We start from the raw sequence: 21,173 nt of genomic DNA on the forward strand, positions 1-21,173 counted from the left end.
AAATGAACACGCAGCACCCGAGTCGGGCGGGTAGGAGGGCTTTATCCCGGCGCTGGCCTCGGTGGCCCGGCGTGGCCGGCTCAGAGCAGGAAGGGGATGATGGGCATCCGCAGGGGCGGGTAGTCGCGGAACTCCTTCAGGTAGCTGCGGTGCTTGCCCTTGGCCCAGATGGTCATCTGGGTGAAGCCCACGAGGGAGAAGAGGGCCACTGTGGCAGAGCAGGGGGTCAGGATGGCCACCAACCAGGCCCCGCGCCCAGGGGAAGGGCCAGAGCAGGGCTCACCTGGGACACACTGCGTCATGATGGCGAAACCGATCCAGGACCCCACCTGTGAGGGGAAGCGCAGGAGAGGAGCAGGTGGTGTGAGCCCACAGGTACTGGCAGACCCAAGAACGGGGCTGTGGGATGCGGGCCCAGTCCTGCCATCCCCTCCTCCTCCGGGACCACGTGGCACCCCAAGCCCAAGGCGGCAAGTGCAGGGAAGCCCCTCACCTCGTAAGTGTAGTTGGGGCAGGACACCAGCAGGAAGAGCCACGTGAAGGGGTTCTTGGTGGGGTACGGGATCTTCCGGGTCTTGGACCCTGGCAGGCAGGACAGGAGGAGCAAATCAGATCCCTTTACCGGCCCAGCCACCCCCAAGTCCCCCGGGCTACTCACCAGCCGGCCGCAGGTCCCGCAGAGCCATGTGGATAGAGAAGTTGCCCAGCTGGCAGATCTGCGGGACAGGAGCGCGCTCAGCCCCGCTCCCCAGACTCACCCCACCCACCCCACCCCACGCCGCCCCAGCCTCCTTACCACGAAGATGGCCAGCGCCAGTTTAACCTGCTGGGCTCCGTAGGCTGAAGAGGAAGCAGGGAGGGGAGGCCGGTGAGGGGAGACTCGCAGGGAGGGGGTTCACGTGGGGGGGCGGTCTGAGGCCACTTACTGGGGGGCGTATAGAGAGGGTGGTTGATGTAATAGGCCATCCATGCGGCGAAGCCCCAATAGTAGGTGCAGTTCTGAAAAGGAGAGGAGGAAAAGGATGGGACGTCCTGGACACAGAGCTGGGCTCAGCAGGTTGGGGCTGTGTGTGAGCAGGGCACTGCGAGAGCCACAGGAGCTCCGGTGTGGGCGGGGCTTGGTGGGTGGAGCTCTGGGGGGCGGGGCGGGGGGGTGGGGGGACAGGAGCGCTCGCAGGGGCTGGGGGCTCTCACCTTAAAGATGTTGCGCAGCGGCATGGTGCCGTGGGAGAAGCGGTGCACGAAGAGCGTCTCCAGCAGGCGCTTGACGTAGTGGAACGAGTGGCAGATGCAGGCGAGGCTGGGGGACAGCCGGCTTAGCTGGGGCAGCACACCCTCCCCCCTCCCGCCCCGCCTCCGCGCCCCACTCACTGCACCACCGTGTGCCGGCTGGACGTGAAGTCGTATTTGTGGCCGTAGATGAAGGGCACCCGGAAGTAGAAGAGAAGGTAGATGAAAAGGGGCCCTGCATACTCCGTCAGGAAGACCTGCAGGCGAGGGGCAAGGTGAAGCACCCTGGTCGCCGGTCGGCAGGGGAAGGCGGTGGCAGGGGTGGAGTCACGGCTCACCGTCACCCAGCTGATCTGGGCCCCCAGGTCCCGGAAGTACAGTGTGGCCGTGGTGCCCACCGGCAGCTTCTGCAGGACATCCTCGTCCTTCAGGGACTTGCCCTCTGCGGAGAGGCGAGCCGGGGTTCAGGGAGAACGCCCCGGCCTTCTCCCCTGCCAACCCCGGGACAGCTGTACTCACTGGGGTCCAGGCGCAGGGACTGGCGGGCGGGGTACCACTGCGGATCTACAGGGAGGACGGAGGGGTCACAGCCTGCCCACCGCCCACCCTCCTCCCATCCTGGGAAAGGCCTGCGTGCTTCCAGCACGGCCAGCGGCAGGGACAGCAGAGCAGGGTTTTGTCCTTCCCAAAGCCCAGCAAGGGTGTTCCTGCGATGGCAATCACTCCCAGGGAAGCCGGCCACCCCGGCAACTCTGTGCGGCTTCTGAAGGCGCCAGGACAAGGTTGGGGCCTCTGCCCAAAGGAGTCAAGGAAAGCAGGGGCAGCATGGCGGCGGTGGACTCACGGGTCTTGGTGAAGAGATTCTTGATTTCAGCTATGGTGGCCTGAGGCTCCACCTGGGGAAGGAGGCGGTGGGATCTTGGCCTTAGGGGAGCCCAGACCCAGGACCCAGGAGGGAGGAGAGGAGGGAGGACCTTGGCCTGTTCTGGGAAGGGGGTGTGGAGGTGCAGGCTACTACCACATGGCCAGGCCAGCAAGAGCCCTGCCAGCTGGGAACAGCCCGGGGCGGGAGCTCCTGGAGAGAGGTTAGCCATGTCCCACTGTTACAGCTTCTCTGCCTCTCCTCTCTGCCCCCACCCGCCCGCCCCTAGGGTGAAGGCCCTCAGTGGGGTCCAAATCTCCCTCCCCTCTCAGAGCTGGCCTCAGTCCTCCACCTCCTTCCCAGACCCTGAGATCCTGCAGGGCCCAATGGCTTCTCCCTGCCAGGAAGCCACAGGGGCCACACCCAGGGGCCACAGCTTCCCTCTCTACCCCAAAGGGAGGTGGTGCCCCTCTGTGCCCTCTGAAGGATGGGGTGGGCCCAGCCCACCGGAGCCAAGGTCCTACCTTGTCCAGGAAGCACAGCTTCTCTCTCGTCTTCGCATCCAGAATCTCCACCTCAAAAAAGAGCACAGCCTTTTTATGCTTCTTCGCCTTGGGGGGCGGGGGCCGGGGGAGGCCATCAAGGCCAAGGCCAGGGCTAAGGCCCTGGTTGGCGTCCCGGGCCACAATACTCAAGCTGAGGTCCATGCCGCCGCCACCAGTCCTGCCCACCGGACTGCAGCCCCAGCTGCCGACCGACAGTCCCCACCTCTGACCTCCCCACGGGAAGGGAATGGCTCTGAGCCTGGCGATCAAATTCTGCCGTGGTGCTGGAAGGGAGCCCGCGCCTGCCCTGGCACTGCCAGCTGTAATGCCAGGCGTAACCCGAGTGGCACGACCTGGCTATATATAAAACTGTCCTCTGGGGGGGGCTGGAGCCAGCCCCCGGGAGCCAGGATGCCCTGAAGGAGGCTTTTGAGTAGACATGGGAGAGCCCCAGGAGCAGGAAGGAGGCACTACCTAGTTCCAACTTGCCTAGAGAGGCGGGCCCAGAGCCAGCAGCCAGCTGGGTGAGGCCCCCCAGCTCAGACCCAGGCCTGGAGAAAGCCCAGCTATTCTGAGAATCCTCAAGAGACCATCCATTTCCCTTCTGAGCTCTAAGAGACACTTGGGATTATTCTCCTTGTGTGTTTGTGTTCCCGAGGAGGTGACAGATTCCAGAGTTATTGGTGAGAGCCTCTCCCTCCATGTGGAAAGAACCAGGGAGCAGGCCAGTTTCAGATAAGTGGCCTCAGCCCTCCACCTCCCTGATGGTCCTCACCACCCATTTCTCACCATCTGCCCAGGCCGCACTCAAGGCCACCTGCGTAGCTGTCTTCCCACTGTGGGGCCAGCATCACTGGCTCATCCAGGCCCTCAGCCCTGCAAAGCCCTGGCCACTTGGCAGCCTGCCAGAAGCCTGCCTGCAGCTTTTGGGCCTACAGTTCCCAAGGGAGAAGCTGGGCAGGGGCAGGATTGGAAGTAAGGGGGCCCTGAGGATCTAAGCCACTACCCCGAAGGTTGGAGAGGCTGCCAGAGCCAGGAAAGGCCTGAGGGCCCTGTGCAACCAACACAGACCCCAAGCTGAGGCTTGGAGATGAGGTGCCTCCCTGGGCCTGAGTCAATGAGGCAACCCCTTCTTCCCAATTGAAGACAGGGCTTCACAGGTAAGACACTCACAGCTGCACACAGCAGAGGCAGGGTGTGTGCAGAGCCGTGCGGAGACCTGGGCCCAGCCCTGCCCCACAGCCGGATGACCCGTGAGGCGCCTCATCTCTAAGCCTCAGCTTGGGGCAGGGAGAAAGATATCCAACCCCTGGATTGTGAAGGTCCCCCAGGTGAATCAATCCCGTTTCCTGGCAGGAGGGAAGCAGCCAGAACTTTGAGTGGCGACGGACACTGGGGGCTGTGGGAGGCAGCCCTCCCCAGTGAGGCAGCACTGCAAAAGGGCCCAGGCTGGGTTCAGCTGCTGGCCCTCAGGCGGCCAGCTGTACAGGTGGGCTCGTCTGTGATCCACACGGCCCCCAGGAGGCCCCCAGGAAGTCCTGGCCGATGCTACCTATGCCACCTGCTGTGCACACTGGGCTCTGCCCAGCTCTGTGGCCAGGCAGGGCAGGTGACCAGATCCTCCCAGGGACAAAGAGAGGGAGCTGGCACGTGGACGGCCTGAAAGAAGGAGCTGGTGGTAGGTACCACATGGAACAATCAGGTCCCAGTAAGGAGACATGAGTGAGAGGGAAGGGGCGCAGGAGGAACACACTGGCCGTGGCCCAGGGCCTGCCTGAGGCTGCAGGTATATTAATAGTTCCTGGACCCAGGCGGGCAGTGTCCACATGCCTAAGCCCCTGTGGCCCACGGGAAGGCGGCACAGCGTCCACCGGGAGAGGAGGCCTCCGAGTTCCTGCTGAACCACTCAACAGCTTAAAATACAACCAGCCCCTCTCCCCACTGGCCAGCTGCTGGGGGAGGACTGAAATCCTACCTCCTCCCCCAGCCTGGGCACATCACCAGAGCCTGGGAGGGAAAGGGCCAGCCGTCGGGGCTGGAGAGAACAGGGCAGTGCGAAGAGGGGCCACGGTCAGAGCCGAAGCTGCAGCACCCACGCCACAGAGAAGAGGAGCCACCCACGCCCCACAGAGGTATGCCAGGGCCCCAGGGATATCTTCTCTCATTCAGACAGGCCCAGGGGTTTCCAGGGGCTCTGCACCCTGTGTGTCTAATCGCCACAAAACAAAAAGTACAATAAAAGTTATGCTAGACGGGACAGGTCGGCTGGGTGAAAAAGCCAGACGCACGGGGTCCCATATTTATACAATGCGTCCATGGGAGACAGAGCAGATGGGTGGTAGCTATGGGTGTGGGGGTGTGATGGCTCCTCTCATGGTGATGAATCTCTGGTGGTGGAACTGGGCAGAGGAGTGGTGGCTAGCACCCACAAAATGCCCAAAAGCACTGAGTTTCACTTTGAAGTGCTTGGTAGATGTGTGAATTCACTTAACCAAAATGTTTTTTGGTGGTTCTGGGGATGGAATCCTACATGCTAGGCAAGCACTCCACCACTGAGCCCCAACAAATTATTTTTAAGGTGTGGGGGAGGGGCAAACAAGTCACAACTAGCTATCAAAAAGAGCCCCCCCACCCCCCGCCAGTCCCTGAAGGCCTAAATTGGAAGCCTCACAGTGCACTTCCCTAACTCCTGTCTTGTCTTATTGCCCCACACACCCCCACCCAGGCCTGGGGTCAGAGGGCACAGGCAGCTGCTGGGCATAGCCACACAGGGGCTGCAGAGCACAAGGGCGGACAGCAGCTCAGGCCAGTGTGGGGAGGAGCGGAAGGCCAACTTCAGGGAGCCAGGGCAGGAAGCAGAGGCAGGGGCAAGACAGCACGGATAGACAGATGGATAAAAAGAGGCCCTTGAAAGGGTCACTGGCGAGGTCCCCACACTGGCAGCAAGCCAGGACTGCAGACACAATGGATGGGCAGAGGACAAGGAAAAAGGCAGCAACCCTGGCACCAGAACAATGACAGTTCCACTAGCCTGGGAGGAATTCTACCCAGAGGCCCGAGATTCCAGGGCCTGGCCAACAGCAGCTCGTGCTAGCCCAAGGTCAGGGCACAGCCAAGGGACAGGACCCAAAACAAAGGGTGGCCTGAAGCCCCCTGTGGGGGAACACCGACAAGCTTCAGCCTCCCTGTCCCCGCCCCTACCCAGAACCACCACTAGGTGGCAGGGCTCCTCCTACCCCTGTCTGGTGACAAGGACTGGATGGAGGACAGAGCAGTAGGAAGAGACGCTCCAGTCCTCTCATCTCTGTTGAGCGGGAGGCAGGGCACAGGCACAGGAGGAATCTCGAGCGTCCAGGAAACTTGGGGAGACACGGGGCCCTTGCACCGGCTGTCCCCTCCACCCCAGACACCAGCCCGCTCGCCCATTCCCTCAGGTCTCTGATACCCTGCAGGCTTTAGTCCCTGGTACCACAAAAAAATTAAAATGAAATAGCGGCCCTCAGACACTACCCGTTGCCCCCACTGGAGAGGGTGGGAGCTTTCCTGGGCTGGGACATTTCCCGGCCCCCAGAACAGGGCTCAATAAACCCCTGGAGAGGTTAGGCCGGAAGCCCCTTCTGCACCGCCAGCACCTTGTCAGAGCCCAGGTCTTTCCCTACGGAGCCCTGCCCAGCCAACAGACCCCAGAGCAAAGACTGGCAACCAGCACAGGGAGCCTTACCAGCCAACCTCCCACACCTGCGCCCCAATCCTTCCTCCCTGGCTCTGCAGCTCCCCTCCCTGAGAGCAAGGATCAGGCCATGCAGGCCCTGGCTCCCAGAAAAGCTGGGGTGACCCTCGCTGGTAACCCCAACATGCTAACAGACTCTGCACGACCTGGGCCTTTGGAGGTGGCTCTATGTGAGACCCCCTCACAAGGAGAATGAGGACAAGGGGGCCAGTGGCAGGCCTGCCACTTCAGCTGGATGAAGCCCCTAGACAAGGATGAGAGTCCCTGGACAAGTTACCCATCTACAAAGTGGGCTTTTCCCATCTGCTACCTCACAGGCCTACCTTAAGACGAGATAACAACAACAGCAAAAGATACATAAATATTGCCAATCTAGCATAAATTCTACTAAGAATAAATACTGAGCCAGGGATGACGGCCCATGCCTGTCATCCCACTACTCAGGAGACGGAGGCAGGAGGATCCCAAGTTCAAGGCCTGCCTGGGCTACACAGTGAGACAATGCAACTGCACAAGGGGGTGGAGGCTAGGGTCTCCTGAGTCCTGACCATGGTGGCGGTGAAGGGCCCCAGGCCAGAGGGCTGGTGCCAAGCTTCCCCACCCAGCTGGCAGCAGTGAACCTGAACCCAATCAGCAGCAGATACACTGAGCTAGGAGAGGCAGGGAGGCTGCTCTCCACTGCCCTCTAATGGCCGTGGCCACTCCTGTGGCTGGAAGGGTGCCTGCTGCCGCTGGCCAGAGCATAATCACAAAGCCTGTGTCAAGATGACAGCTCGGGTACAGGATGGGGCCATGGAAGAGCCCCAAGCCTGGCTCTGCTGCTCTGGGAGCACTGCCCCGAGTTCACTAGTGCGTTCCCTCCTCCTCACCTGCGTCCTTCCTCCCCCGACATCTTGGGTGCTGAGTCCAGGGACACAGTGGAGAAGAAAACCAAGCCGCACAATCTGCACTCTTGTCTGAATGCTTGGGAGAGCAGGGAGCACAGGGACAGGGACACACAGCAGCCATTTGTTCTACCACCAAGACTTGTGGAGCCAAACAGGATGTGAGAATGGACAAAACTGGCCAGGGACAGGCTCCCTGAGAAAGGTGTCTGAGCACAAGGCCTGTGGCAAGTGAGGGAACCAGCCATGCACATCTGGGGAGAGGGGAATCACAAGGCCTTGAGGCTGTACAGTGCCTGGCTCCTGTGTGGAGCAGGAAAGAGGCCAAGGTGCTCCAGCAGAGGGAGGGAGAAAGGGAGGCGGTTAGGGCAGGGAGGTGACAGGGCAGGTCATATCGGGCCTGTGGGCCATGGGGAGGACCCTATTTTACTCAGAGTAAGGAGTCTGCCATGTAAGTTCTTGAGCACACAGGGGACACAGGTGCCCACTGGCCTCTGCTGGAAGAACAGCCCGCAGGGCGACACAGGAGCTGGTGGAGCAGGGAGGGAGTGAGGTGGGGATGGAACACGGTTGAATCTGGACTAAATGACATGGGGACCACAGACCCCATGATGGTCTGGATGTGGGGATGAAGGTGCAAGGAGTCTGCAGTTTGTGACCTGAGCCGCAGCAGAGCCCAGGCACTCAGGTCAGCCCTGTGCTAAGGAGGCCTGCAGATGCGCACGTGTGGTCCTCTTCACAGACACAGTGGGGTGGAGGCTCCCCAAGCCCTCCACCTGCACACAAGACTTGGTGGCCCTTGGGGACTGTGGACTCACATGTCAAGGCCCAGCCAGGCGCCTCCACACCCTGCCAGCTTGGACCCGCTTCTGCCTTAGGAACCTGCCATCTGGAACTTCGGTGGGTCCATACCTGCCAGATGGTTACAGGTGGGCACAGCGGCCAACAGTTTAGACCTGCAATGGCTCCCCAGGCGCCCCTCCACCCATGCCCACTGCGGCCCGAGAGCGCATGTGCAGTCAGCCATCAGTCTCAGACAAGGAAGCCAAGGTCCCCTGGAAGGGCATGCCTAAGCTCAGATGTTCACCTGTGCAAGTTCAAGGTCAGGCACCCCCTGCACACACGACTCAGAGGAGATGCAGGGAGCCCCCCTGGAGCACACAGCTCCAGCAGAGCCCCCATGCTGGGCAGCCTGGCACAACCCTGCTGGACTCATGAGGGGCCTGAGGCAAGTGTGCTCCTGGGTGTGGCAACGAGGCCTGGGTGAGGTGCAGGTCCTGATCAGGGACAGCAGGCAAAGACACAAAAAGCCCACAGGGTCCTCCATTAGCCAGCTGGCACAGGCACTCAAGTGTCCCCGCCACCCAAGCATGAGGGCTGCTGCACCCACAGCCTGAGCTGTCCTTAGCAGACACCACCCAGCCCAGAGGATGGAGGCCTGGTCACACCATACCTGCCCTATGCAGTGTGACAGGCTGCTCCCCCTGGTTACAAGCGCAGAGCTGAGCACTTCCCAGGTTCCGGCTCAGCCATTCGGCTCCCTTCCCTTTTACTTTCCAGAAATATCAAGGAAGCCACTAATGCCACCGCACCTGCTCAGCCAGAAACACCTCCTTCCCCAGTGGCCTTGGCCTGTGACCTCATTTCTCCATGATGCCCAGGGGATGCCATTGTGCCAGTCTCCCCAGGGTGCCGTGGTGGGAACAGAATGTCACCCAGGCTAGAAGCAGTGCAATGACCTCCTATGCCTGGCCTGAGACCAGGCTGTCCCCATTTCCCGCCCCTGCTGGCTAGACATTCACAAGGCTGGGATCCAGGGCCAGCGCCAGGTGCAGAGGCAGCAGGGTCAGGGAACGCTGAGCTACTGTCCCCGGCAGAGGCCCTAGCAAGCAGGGGGACGATGCCATCAGGCACATATGCTTCCGGGCCAAGACAGAGAGGAAGCCACAGAACTGGACCACACTCCACGCGAGAATGCAGATGATTACTGTGAGCAGGGCATGGTGGTGTACACTTATAATCCCAGCACATGGATTGAGAGCTGTAGGCCAGCCTGGGTTACACAGCAAGACCCTGTCTCAAAAAAAAAAGAAAAGAAAAGAAAAGGTTGTGGCGCCACCCAGTGGTTCTGAACGCTTACTGCACGTTAATGTCAACGAAAGAGCCCTGACACCCAGCGCCCCCAGCTCCCAGAGAGAGACAGGGGTGCAGCCCAGTGCTAGGCCCATGCAAGGTCCTGGGCTCCATCCCCAGCACCGCAAAAAAAGCTCCCAGAAGACATGGAAGGCTGGTAGAATGAAGCCCCAGTGCCACCAAGAAAAAAAACAAAAGATGGAGGCCATGCTGCCTTCCCCTACACAGTCCTGCCCTTGGATGGAGCCTAATGGCCTCATGGTGGCCAACAACCCTGCGACACCCCAACCCATCCACCAGGCAGCACGTGAGCGCTTGCTCCTGCTCGCGCAGACGCTGCTGGGCTGGGGCTGTGAACACGAGGCCGGGAAGCATTCATCGTCCACCCAAGGCCACAGGCCTCAGGCTGAGGAGGACTCCATCTGCCCCCGATCAGTGCCCACAGCTAGAGGGCGCTCAACCCGGGCCTGTCCAGGAGACTTGTCCTTCCTCCACGACTGTACTTGTCATGGGGCCTCAATGCCCAGCCCCAGACCCGGGGAAGTCGGGGGGAGGGGAGGGCAGGTCACCTGCTGCCTATTGCAAGGGGTGACCTCATATGGGTCTCTGCATCTCTGTCAAGGCAGGAAGCTGGAAGATGCCATGACCCTGACCCCTGCGGACTCACTGACCAGAAGGGCAGCTCATCCAGCTGATGGCACACTGCACCTTTGCTCCCGCCGAGCCCAGCTGGCAGGTCAGTCCACCCCACGGGCTCAGCATGCTAAAGAGCACAGCCTGGGACCTGGGGCCCGACTCTGTCCACACAGCAACACTCACACCTCCCACCTGCTCACAGCACCAGGCATGCAGGCACATCCTCGACAACAGGTGTCCCTGTTCTGCTGTGCTGTGAACCCCTTTTGCAGATGAGAAAACTGAGGCTGGATCATTCACAGACACAGGCACAGTTAAAGGCCCTGGGGATTCACCCTCGAAGGAAGGTGCTGGGGGCTGGGGGCAGGGGTGGGAGGATCTGTGAGGTCTATGGCGGTCAGGCTGATGAGCGGAGGTCCTGCATGCTGAAGGCTGAGCTAAGGGACTTGTCAATTTGTTTTCTACTCCTAAAATTATTTTGCAAATTTATGTCCCCAACCCAAGCATTTTCCTTTTTTTTTGGCAGTACAGGGGTTTGAACTCAGTCCTTTTTTTTTTTTTTTTTTGGAGATGGGGTCCCACTATGTTGCCCAGGCTGGTCTCCAGCTCCTAGGCTCAAGTGATCCTCCAGCCTCAGCCTCCTGAGTGGCTGGGACTACAGGGATTAGCCACCACACCCAGCAACCTCCTAACACTTTTAAATTGACATCCAATTTGTTTTTACCTAAGCTTGAATTGTTAGTTGTAAATGACAAATTTGTGGCCTACTGTAGATACTGAAATATACAAACATTTATGAGGCTCTATTTAAACCTACCTAAAGTCTACATGGTAAGCGGATACACGCCATCCTCCATCTTAAAAAATACAGTCAGGCACTATGGTGCATGCCTATAGTCTCAGTGGTTCACTGCCACACCCCAGCCCTTAGTCTTCTCTCTTTTATGTAAACACTAAGCTGTGCTCACGTAAATAAGCAGAAGGAATAGGAGCAGATGGGTAGTTTTGTCGAGAGCAAAAACAGACTCCTGCTGAGTTAGGTGCCCAGCAAATGCTGCTCCATCACCAGAGCCCTTGGTACCTGTCTTGGCTGACTGGCTCGGGAGCCCCACCCCCACTCCTTCCCTGAGAGCAGCACTGTGACCACCAGATGTGAGCAGTCCCCAAGAGCCCCTGGGCTACCACCTCCCGGGACTCCCTATGCCGATGGTGCACACTGCACCCCTCCACTCTGCCTGAGGGTAGCTGTGAGTCACCTCTTGCACCATGACCCAGTTTCCAGGGCTCCTTGGGACATCTGGTCCAGCCTGTAAAACCTGCATATCCCCAGCAGCTGAACCCCTGCCCAAGCACGGCCAGGCTGCACTGGCCTCAGGACAACCACAAAGTGCTTCCCTGAGCAGGCGTCAGTAACCCCACCTCTTCCGCCAACTGAGCCTTTCTCATGCTTGCTGTACGCCAAAAACCCTTGCCAAGCCCTCAGTGTGTCTGGCCTGGCACAGGGATGAATGACACTCCAAGAGTGGCAGTGTTCCAGGTGAGGGGATTCGAAGCGGAGCAGGAAGAAAAGGAAGGTCAGGGAAGGCCTTTCCAAGGAAGGCCAGCAGAAGGCTCCCAGGGAGGTGCAAAGGCCCTGGGGCAGCAAGGTGCGTGTGGGAAGTTGGAGCACAAGTGAACTTAAGAGAGAGTGGGTACGGAGGTGGTTTCGGGGGGTTTAACCTGGAGCGCTGGGAAGTCATTGGGATGCCACAGTGCACTGAGCTTGAGAAGGGTCCCTATTGCTGCTGGGGGCAGGGGACGGTAGGGGAGCAAATGTGGTTGCAGAAATAACCCAGGCAGAACCCAAGTCCAATGCCATGGGCTACAGAGGATGTAGAGGTGGATGTGTGAAAAGGATAGCCCAGTTCCTGGATCCTGGGGTGCCATGGATTCATAAAGGTCCTGCCTTTCAGAAAAACCAAAGTGCATGTGTTAATGAGTGGTACAAATCCATCAGAGAGGCACAGAAACACAGCCTTAGAACCTGAAGAGGGAGGGCAAGGGTTGCAGCTCAAGTGGTGGAGCACTGGACTCACAAGTGTGAGGCCCTGAGTTCAAACCCCAGTACCACAAAAAAACAAATAAATAAGAGAAAGGAAGGAAGGAGAAGAGAGCGCAGGGAGAAAGACTGGGGGGGAGAGAGAGAGAGAGAGAGAGAGAGAGAGAGAGAGAGAGAGAGAGAGAAGCCCCACTACTGCAGTTGGTCCAGGATGCTCCCTGTTCAGAACAGTTCTGAAAGGCAGATGTGCCACTGCACTCTCCGTCCCTCCTCCTCCAGGGGAAGGAGTGGGTTTGGGGACCAATTGCATGGCTGCCCTGGACTTTGCTCTGTAGGTGTGAAACCCACAGAAACCAACATTCACGTGACTGATGGCTCTGCATGCACCCAGGGAGTGGGGAGCTGGCGGCATACGTGCACACAGGCTCGGGATGGTGCTGTGCAGAGAACTAATGAGTACAGAGACAGGGTCACAGGTGTGGCCTGGGTGGGTCAAGGGAGCCTGTCGGAAGAGGTGACATTCAGCTGAGACATGAATGACAGGATTCCCAGATAAGAACAGAACTGGCTTCTTGGCTTCTTCCAAAACCCACACAAGAACTCTCAGCCCAGCCCCGGCCAGCCCTGTCCTGTTGGGTCCCCACTCCCAGCTGGGACAGCAGGTGAAACTGTGCTGTCAAAGAATACCCAATTAGCCCTTGGCATCTGTGGTTCCACATCTGCACAATCACTGAAGGTCAGAAGTTCTTTCTTAGGCCAGGCAGTGTGGCTCACGTCTGTCATCCCAGGTACTCAAGCAGCAGAAATCAGGAAGATCGTGATTCAAGGCCAGCCCATGCAGAAAGTTATCAACAACCCACCTTAAAAACAAGCCAGTGTGGATAGGAGGACCGCTGCCCAAGCCACCCGAGTAGAAGTGAGACAGTATCTGAAAAGCAAAAAAGGGCTAAGGGGTGGCTCAAGTTGTACAGTGCCTGCCTAGCAAGCTCAAGGACCTGAGTTCAAATCCCAGTACTGCAAATAGGCATCTTTTTAATTGTATCTGTGCTGAGTATGTAGAGACCTCTTCCCTGAGCATTCCTGGCTCAATGGTACAGTCTAGCAGCATGGACATCCTAAGGCACATAGAGACCGCTGCAAGGGTAGAGGAAGCTGTGCTTAAGTTCTGTGCAAATACAGTGCCACCTGACACATCCAGATTCTGGTATCCTCGAGGCTCCTGAAATTGATCCCTGGCTCAATCCCTGGAGGACGCCAAGGGATAAATGTAGTTTCAGACCACATCTATGCCCCCAAGCATTCTGACTGCATAAGTGGGTATAAACTCTGATCTCCTCCTGAGGAGCATCTACAAAACAGCCCTGTGCCCTCCCCTCCTGCACCAGCTCCTGGGAACCAGCCTCAGTGACTTCCGCAGCCCCAGCCCCAGGATGCCATCCCGATGCTTCCCAACCCGACCCACCACGCCCAGATGCCTGTGATCCCCTCCTTCCCAGCCAGACTTGGCGCAGTTCTGTGTCCCAGCCAGCGCTGCCGCCCACTTCCAAAGGGAGAAAAGAGCCTACACACAGCCTGCAGTCCCCAGGTTGTCTGCGAATGGCCATGGACTCTGCTAACATAACAGCCTGGTTCCACAGGGACAGGGGCAGGACAATGCCAGCCTGCCAGCCTGGCTCAGCTACAGAGCTACTGAAAGGGTCCTTATCCCCAGCAGGGCTGGGATGTGCTCATGCCCCACCTCTAACTACCCACGTGACAGGGGCAGTAAGCCCCTTCTCCCACCAAGTCCTTACAAAACCACAGCCGTCCTGAGAGCAGCCAACCACAGCCCTATTACAAATGCTGTAGTGTGAAGGCGCCTCGGACTTAAAAGACATGGCTGTCACCCACCACTGGGGATGCTGAGGCAGAAGGATTGAGAGCTCCAGGCCAGCCTGCGCTGCATAGCAAGACACTGTCTCAAAAAAAGTAAAAATAATGTAGGTACTGGGGCTCATGCCTGTAATCCTAACTACTCAGTAGGCAGAGATTAGGAGGATGGAGGTTCGAGACCAGCCAGGGCAAAATGAAAATGAGGCCCTATCTCAGAAATACCCAACACCAAAAAGGAGCTGGTGGAGTGGCTCAAGTGGTAGAGCAACTGCCCTGAGTTCAAACCCCAGTGCCACCAAAAAGGAGGGGAAGGAAAGGGGTGGGGGGTGCAGGTCAGGTTACAGCATTTGCCTGGTGTGTGGGAGGCCCTGGGTTTGATCCTCAGCATCTCCCTCTCCACCCCCCGCAAAAGAACAGGCTGCAGGCAGGCATTTCGGGCATCCTGGGGGATGCAGCCTGTCCATACTTGGTGCCTAGCAACGTATCCTTATCTGCCTAATGATTTGGACCTTGACCATGGACCAGGGAGTTTGCTGGGCCACTCATCTTCCCCAGTGACCCCAACACAGCTGTCTTTACCCTGGCCTCATGGTGAGAAAACTGAAGCAGCTAGGCAAGTGTCCTGAGGTCAGGCCATGTAGCCTCCATAAGCCACTACCGCCATTACACACGTCATTCCTTTAGTTCACGATCTCCTGGCCCATCCTGGAGCTACCAGAATCCCAGCCCTGCTACGCAGTAGCTGTGGGCGCAGCGTCTCACGGCTGTGTGCCTCGGTTTCCCCACCCATCGTGCAGGGATGAAACAGTACCTGCTTCACGTTCATCAGGATTTAAAGGAGCGACAGGTGAAGAGTGCTTAAAGCGAGGGAGGCAGCTCAGCAGAGAGCGATCTCAGCATGTTACAGGCCTGACCCATCCCCGCACCAAGGGGAAAGGGAAAAGCACCGAGGAGGGGCGAAGTCAAACGGACTGTTCTAGGATTATTGTGCTCTAGCTGCTGGGGAAAGTGTCCCCAGGTATTAAAACACTCCCAGATGCCCCCGTCATTGCCACCAAGAGTGTGTTAAGACCCAGTCTGAACTTGACCCCCCAACCCAAGGTCTCTACCCTTTCCCACCCAGCCAAACCCATCAGCAAAAGTACAGGATTCCCAGGCAAAACCAACTTTGTCAGAGCTGTCGAGCAGCCCTCCCCCACCTCCTCCTTTGTCGCTCCTCCTTGCTTGGGAGCCAGATAATCATGATGCTCTGCCGAACTCTGAGGGGCCTTTAAGACCCACCACGGCTGAAATAGCTGTTTCACTTCGGCCCCGCCTCCTCCCGCATGACTCCGCCCTCAGCCCCGCCTCCTCTTCAGGCTTCCCCCAGCACTACTTCTCCACCTCAGCTCTGGCCCACGGGACCTTGGAGTTGAGGCTTCCAGCACATCTGCTCCTGTAGCTCAGGAGAGCAAAACCCCCTTGCAGGGACAACCCTGTGAGAAAGGGCCAATCATCCCCACGGGCGCTGGCCAATGTGAACGGGCTGGCGACGAGGAGTGGGGTCTGACCCAGGGCACCTTGCACAGTGTGAAGAGTCCCTCTGTGGCCAGCTCAGCTGTTGACCTGGCAGAGTGGGGAAGATAGCACCATCAGGGCCCATGCAGCCAGCTCTGGCAGACCCTGTGTGTCATGTTATGGATGAGAAACTGGCTGGAGAGGCAGAAGAACTGTCAGTGGCAGCCAAGGATCTGAGCCCAGTGCTGACCAAAAGCTGGCAAACTTTGCTGCCTATCCAGGCCGAGATCAATACAAAGACTGTGGGACCCAAAGCAGCCCTGGGAACACCACTACCTTAGGCCTCTCCTCTGCAGAGTGCAAACATTAAAGCAGAAATTCTAGTGCTCACCCAGCCCCAGTGTGCTGAGATTCCAGGCAGAAGAGCAGAGCTACAACCAGGACAGAAAAAGTCTGAGTCAGGAGACTGTACCAGTAAAGAACTCACATCCATGACCTCAGCTAACAAGAAAGGCCTTTAAAGATCACATCAGCCGAGCACAGCAGTGCCTACCTGTAGTCCCAGCTACTCCAGAGGTTGAGGCAGGAGGATAACTTGAGTTCTGGAGTTCAGGCCAGCCTGGATAACATAGTGGGACCCTGCTTCTTTAAAAAGGAAAAAAACGGCTGGTGGAGTGGCTCAAGCAGTAGAGTACCTGCCCAGCAAGCTTAAGGCCCTGAGTTCAAACCTCAGTCCCACCAAAAAAAAAAAAAAAAGGGAATAAAGTATAGCCAGGCACCAGTGGCTCACGCCTGTAATTCCAGCTACTCAGGAGGCAGAGATCAGGAGGATCTCTGTTTGAAGCCAGCCCAGGGAAATAGTTCGAGACCCTATCTCGAAAAAACCCTTTACAAAAAAGGGGTGGTAGAGTGGCTCAAGGTGTAGACCCTGAGTTCAAACTCCAATACAGCAAAAAAAAAAAAAACTATAGGATCTATTGCAACTTTTTTTTTTCCATCCAACATGATGCTTGGAGATTTATTAGAGGACTGGGTAAAGGAATTTTCCCCTATCATTGATGTGTAAAATACCTGGGGGCATAGCTCGAGTGGCAGAGCCCTTGCTGAAAACTCACTAGGCCCCAAGTTCAAATTCCAGTACCACAAAAAAAAGGAATGAGGCCGAGTTACAAAGAGCACTTCCTCCTTCATGCATAACCTTGATAAGATTTCTAGCCACTCAGAATGGTTGTTTGGGGGGGGGGTTTGGTATTTTTGGCAGTACTGGGATTTGAACTCGGAGCCAGGTGCTTGGGTGGCAGGTCCTCTACTGCTTGAGCCCCACACTCAGCCACATGTCCTTCAATACCAGCCATTGCTTTCACAATCAACAGGCTCAGGGATTAACCAGTCTGTCCCCAAACAACTATTTCATTAAGTGGTAGGTGCCAGGCACCAGCCCCAGGTCTGCTGAAAGCGCACACCTACGACAGCAGCCCACACAGTCTACTTGCTCTTATCTGTCCCCTCCTGGGAGCAGACTGCAGAAGGAACTTGCAGGAAGCAAGGTGCCAAATGGGTGGGCACAGTGGGCACCCAAGAGCCCCGTTTGTGGGGCTAGAGGGTCCCGCAGGCACCCACTACTGGGATGAGCCCGTGGGCTCCAGACCCGCTGATTTTCCCAGCAGTTCACAGGCGTATTTACAAGACACAGGAGCTGTTTCCCAGCTGCTCCAGGGATCATTACTTCCAGCATCATCCACCCTGGCAAGAACAGCAATAAAAAAAATCTCCCATAGGAGAGGCCAGGCAGTTCTAAGAGTGACCTTGTTCTGACCCCAAAACAATCCCAAGGCCAGCTTCAGCCCAATCCTGGGGGACCTGCTGGAGAAGCTTCTCAATTAGGGCACAGAGGGCTATTTTTCCTCCTAGATAAGCAGTGCAAGGGGCAGTGGACTGAAACTTATCCAAACAGCTCCACGACTCTTCTGCAGACAGAATCATCACTACCTTGATGGCCATCCCTGACCTCACAATAACTGCTGGTGTCAGAGAGGGAGTCCTGCACATCACTTCTACCATGTGGCTATGCACCTGAAACTGGGATATGGCTCAGTGGTGAGCGCTCACCCAGCATGCGTGAGGTCCTGAGTTCCATCCCCAGCACTGCAGAAAAAGAAAAACAAAAATGCACCGAACCTCACAATCTTGAAGGTCCTCCTGGGGCTGAAGCAGTCTTTCAAGGGAGGCTAAGCTCCCCGAGCACTAAAGATCGCAGCGAAGGACAGACTTAGTCCTGAGTAGAAACCACTTCTCTTTTTTTTTTTTTGGGCAGCGCTGGGGTTTGAACCCCGACCTCACACTTGCTAGGCAGGTACTCGACCACTTGAACCACTCCACCAGCCTTCTGTGTTGGGCATTTTCGGGATAGGGTCTTGTATTTTTGTCCAGAATGGCATACTGAGTAGCTGGGATAGCAGAAACATGCCTCCACACATAGCTTACTGATCAAGATGGGGTCTCATGAACTTTTTGCCCAGGCTGGTCTACAAGCTCTCTGCCTCCTGGGTAGCTAGGATTACAGGTCAGGAGCCACCTTGCCCCACCTAAACCTGTTCTTTGATGTGGATAACTGAGGCTTTTTCTCAGACTGTTAAATCTGGGTAAAAGCATGTCTTCTATTTTTTATTGGATTTCAACAAACACTTAAGAGTCACCCTCATCTGCTTGCCCTGCACAGGGGTAGGAGGTAACTGCTCCTCCCATCCATCCAGAAACACCACAGCCTCAGTGAGGATGGCAAACGTTACAGGGAATGATAAGAACACAGTGAAACAGAAAGATAAAGGAAATGAAGGAACACAGCCAAATGACTGTTGTTTTTTCTCCAAGGTCATTTTGGTGTTTGGCTGCTTCTTTGTTGTGGCGCTGGGGATGGAACCCAGGACCTCACACATGCTAGGCAAGCGCTCTGCCACGGAGCCACATCCCAAGTCCCCCTAGGTCACTGTGAACAGGGAGTCTGGCGCTCCCCCATCCCCTGGCAGGGAAAAGGCTTAAGTAGGGTAGAGCATGTACTCCAAGTCAACCAGCACTGTAGGGTGTGCCCAGCTTCCTGAAACAAAAGGCCACCAGGGTCCTCTGTCTTTTTTGTATGTGGCTGTATTGAGGTTTGAACTCAGGGCCTCACACTTGCAAAGCAGGCACTCTACCACTTGAGCCAGTCCTCCAGCCTATCTGACTTCTAATTAGCAACAGTAAACTAATTGCACTTGGCCAAGTGGAACTTGTAGCCTGCACTTCTCGAACTGAAGGTCGGTTTTCCTCCAGAGTCACACAGTAGGTGTGAGAGTGAAAACCACACTAGCAAAACTTTATTCTGGAAGCATAAATTTAAATGCAGTGTGATAAACCTATATCCTGGCTCTTGACAACATGTCAAAATGACGCACTCTGTAATCCTTGCTACTCGGAGAGGCGGAAATCATCAAGAGGATCTGGGTTAGAAGCCAGCCATGGCAAAAAGTTACCAAGATCCCATCTCAACCAATAGCTGGGCATGGAGGCAGGCACCTGTCATCCCAGCTACGAGGGAGGTGAAGACAGGAGGATCACGGTCCAGGCCCAGGAAAAGTGGCAGACACTATCCTCAAAATAACTAAAAGCAAAAAGGGTTGGGAGCATGGTTCAGGTGGTAGAGCACCTGCCTAGCAAGTAGGAGGCCCTGAGTTCAAACCCCAGTACTACTGAAAAAAAAAAAAAAAATCCCTCTGCTACTTACACGAAGTCCCCAGAATAGCCCAATTCCTAGGGCACACAAAATGGTGGTGGCCAGGGGTTGGGGGCTAAGGAGTTATTGTTGAGTAAGTACAGAGTTTCAGTCTTGCAAGATGAAGAGAGATTTGGAAATGTACAGTAGGGATAGTTGCACGACGTGAGTGCTATTTTTTTACTTGATAGTACTTTTATTTATTTATTTATTTATTGGTGGCACTGGGGTTTGAACTCAGGGCCTCACGCTTGCTAGGCAGGCACTCTGCCACTTGAGCCACTCCCCCTAACCTTTTGTGTGTGTTTTGCTTCTCAGATAGGGTCTCACTACCTTTGCTACGTCTGGCCTCCAACTGTAGCTCCTACAGTACCTGAGATTACAGACATGCACCACCACTCCTGGCTCGAATGTACTTAATATCACTGAACCGTACACTTAATAATGGCTACAGGGCTAGAGATGTAGCTCAGAAGTGGAGTGCTTGCCTACTATGTGCAAGGCCTTGGGTTTCATCCCCAGAAACGCAAAACAAAGAAAAAAATAGGTATAATGATAAATTTTATCACAACTTTTTTTAAATTGTGGGAGGAAAACAAGAAATCTCTCAACTTACTGGCTGTCATTTATGGACTTAGTTGGCACAGAGGCTGGACACTATGACTCTGGGGCCTTGAACAAGTCACTTAACATCTCTAAGGCTTTCTTCACCCACGTTAAGTGGGAATAATAAGTCTCCTACCTCATAGGACGGTGAGGACAAATCAACATAACAAAATCTCACTAGCACAAGAGAAGTGCTTACTAAAGTTTTCTTTGTGTTTTGGTGGGACTAGAGTTTGCAAAGCAGGCGTTCTACCGCTTGAGCCATTCCAGTCCATTTTGCTCTAGTTATTTTGGAGATGGGGGTCTCGAGAACTATTTGCCCAGGCTGACCTCAAACCTCGATCATCCTGATCTCAGCCTCCCAAGTAGCTGGTATTACAGGCGTGGGCCTAGCAGAAAGTATTCTCATTGTAAATGTTAATAATACAACAAGCACGAAGCCCTGAGTTCAAACCCCAGTACTGTCAAAAGAAACGTTAATAATAATAAATTAGTTTTTATTAAATGACTGACTTAAAAGTCAGTCATGATTAACTTATTCATATTACACTATCAGCTAGGTTGATCAGTGCATCAGGAGATTTTGTGTTAAGGGAAAAGGAGCCCCAAGTTAGGAGTCGGCGGACTTGGGCTTCAAGAGTGGCACAAGATTTCCCCTTGGTGACACTCAGGGGTCACCTACAAGCAAGCTGGGCTTTGCTGCTTGGCGGGACCTGGCCGTAGGGCAGCATGTCCCTCTCCCAGGCGAGGAATGGGCTCCAAAGGTCGCACAGAGAAAGAGGACTGCAGAAACACTTCCTAAATCCAAGCTAGAGCATGGTGCAAACTTTGTACAAGATTCCCCAGGATCGGGAGCACCTGTGCCCTTCCAAAGTCTGCAACCCGACCCTCTGGGGAAGCTGCGAGCTCCTCCAGGCAGAGACCCCCCAAAACAGGCACCCCGAAAACAGCCTGGGTTGCAGGGTTATAAATACCTCCCGCGCGCATGCGCAGGGCGGCTTACAAGTGGTTTCTCTCCTCCCACTCCTCCATCCCCAGCTCACTGCGCCTGCGCTCTCCCTACGGGGCACAAGACGAGAAAGGGGGGGGTCCTGTGGTCCCGCAAAGAACAGGTCTGCGGTGGCCACCCGGTCTCTTACCTCATAGTGCTTCATGGCTCCGTCGCACGGTGGCTCTTGCTGCTACTGCTACTGCTGCTGCTACCACTGCCTTTCTGCGCGCAACACAGCACAAGGGCCTTCACACGCCGGCGACCGTCGCACAAGACTAACTGCGGTTCAGTCTCTGTCCCGCCCCTCCCTGCCCCGCGCGCCCTGCCGGCCAATCAGCGTGGGAAATGCTCACCCTCGACCCTGCCTCTCAGGGCCGTTCTGCGAGCCGACTAGCCGCTTG

General features: G+C 56.3%; 1 protein-coding gene across 2 annotated transcripts; it reads right to left on the reverse strand.

Moving 5' to 3' along the window:
- Window positions 1-22: 22 nt before the first annotated feature.
- On the reverse strand, window positions 23-21,084 carry Tecr (trans-2,3-enoyl-CoA reductase). 2 transcript variants are annotated; one of them, XM_074053934.1, is made up of 13 exons: window positions 20,921-21,084; window positions 2,617-2,667; window positions 2,075-2,126; window positions 1,750-1,794; window positions 1,569-1,672; window positions 1,372-1,487; window positions 1,195-1,300; window positions 927-999; window positions 797-840; window positions 659-716; window positions 494-582; window positions 284-329; window positions 23-208 (listed from the first exon to the last, which is right to left on the reverse strand). In XM_074053934.1, exons 1-13 carry the CDS (start codon window positions 20,933-20,935, stop codon window positions 81-83), a joined length of 927 nt encoding a protein of 308 aa, XP_073910035.1. In that variant the 5' UTR covers window positions 20,936-21,084; the 3' UTR covers window positions 23-80. The 2 variants fall into 2 exon arrangements, with proteins under 2 accessions (XP_073910035.1, XP_020019644.1); XM_020164055.2 differs by lacking the exon at window positions 20,921-21,084 and having other exon boundaries at window positions 2,617-2,862.
- Window positions 21,085-21,173: the final 89 nt, after the last annotated feature.

Source organism: Castor canadensis, chromosome 14 (genome assembly GCF_047511655.1).
Source record: "Castor canadensis chromosome 14, mCasCan1.hap1v2, whole genome shotgun sequence".
NCBI lineage: Eukaryota > Metazoa > Chordata > Mammalia > Rodentia > Castoridae > Castor > Castor canadensis.

Excerpts from the sequence above, each read along its gene's own strand:
- Tecr (XM_020164055.2), bottom strand. The coding sequence starts at position 2,799 with ATGGACCTCAGCTTGAGTATTGTGGCCCGGGACGCCAACCAGGGCCTT. Across the intron at positions 717-796 it reads TGGCGCTGGCCATCTTCGTG|ATCTGCCAGCTGGGCAACTT; the intron begins GTAAGGAGGCTG and ends CCTGTCCCGCAG. Across the intron at positions 330-493 it reads GCCCCAACTACACTTACGAG|GTGGGGTCCTGGATCGGTTT; the intron begins GTGAGGGGCTTC and ends TTCCCCTCACAG.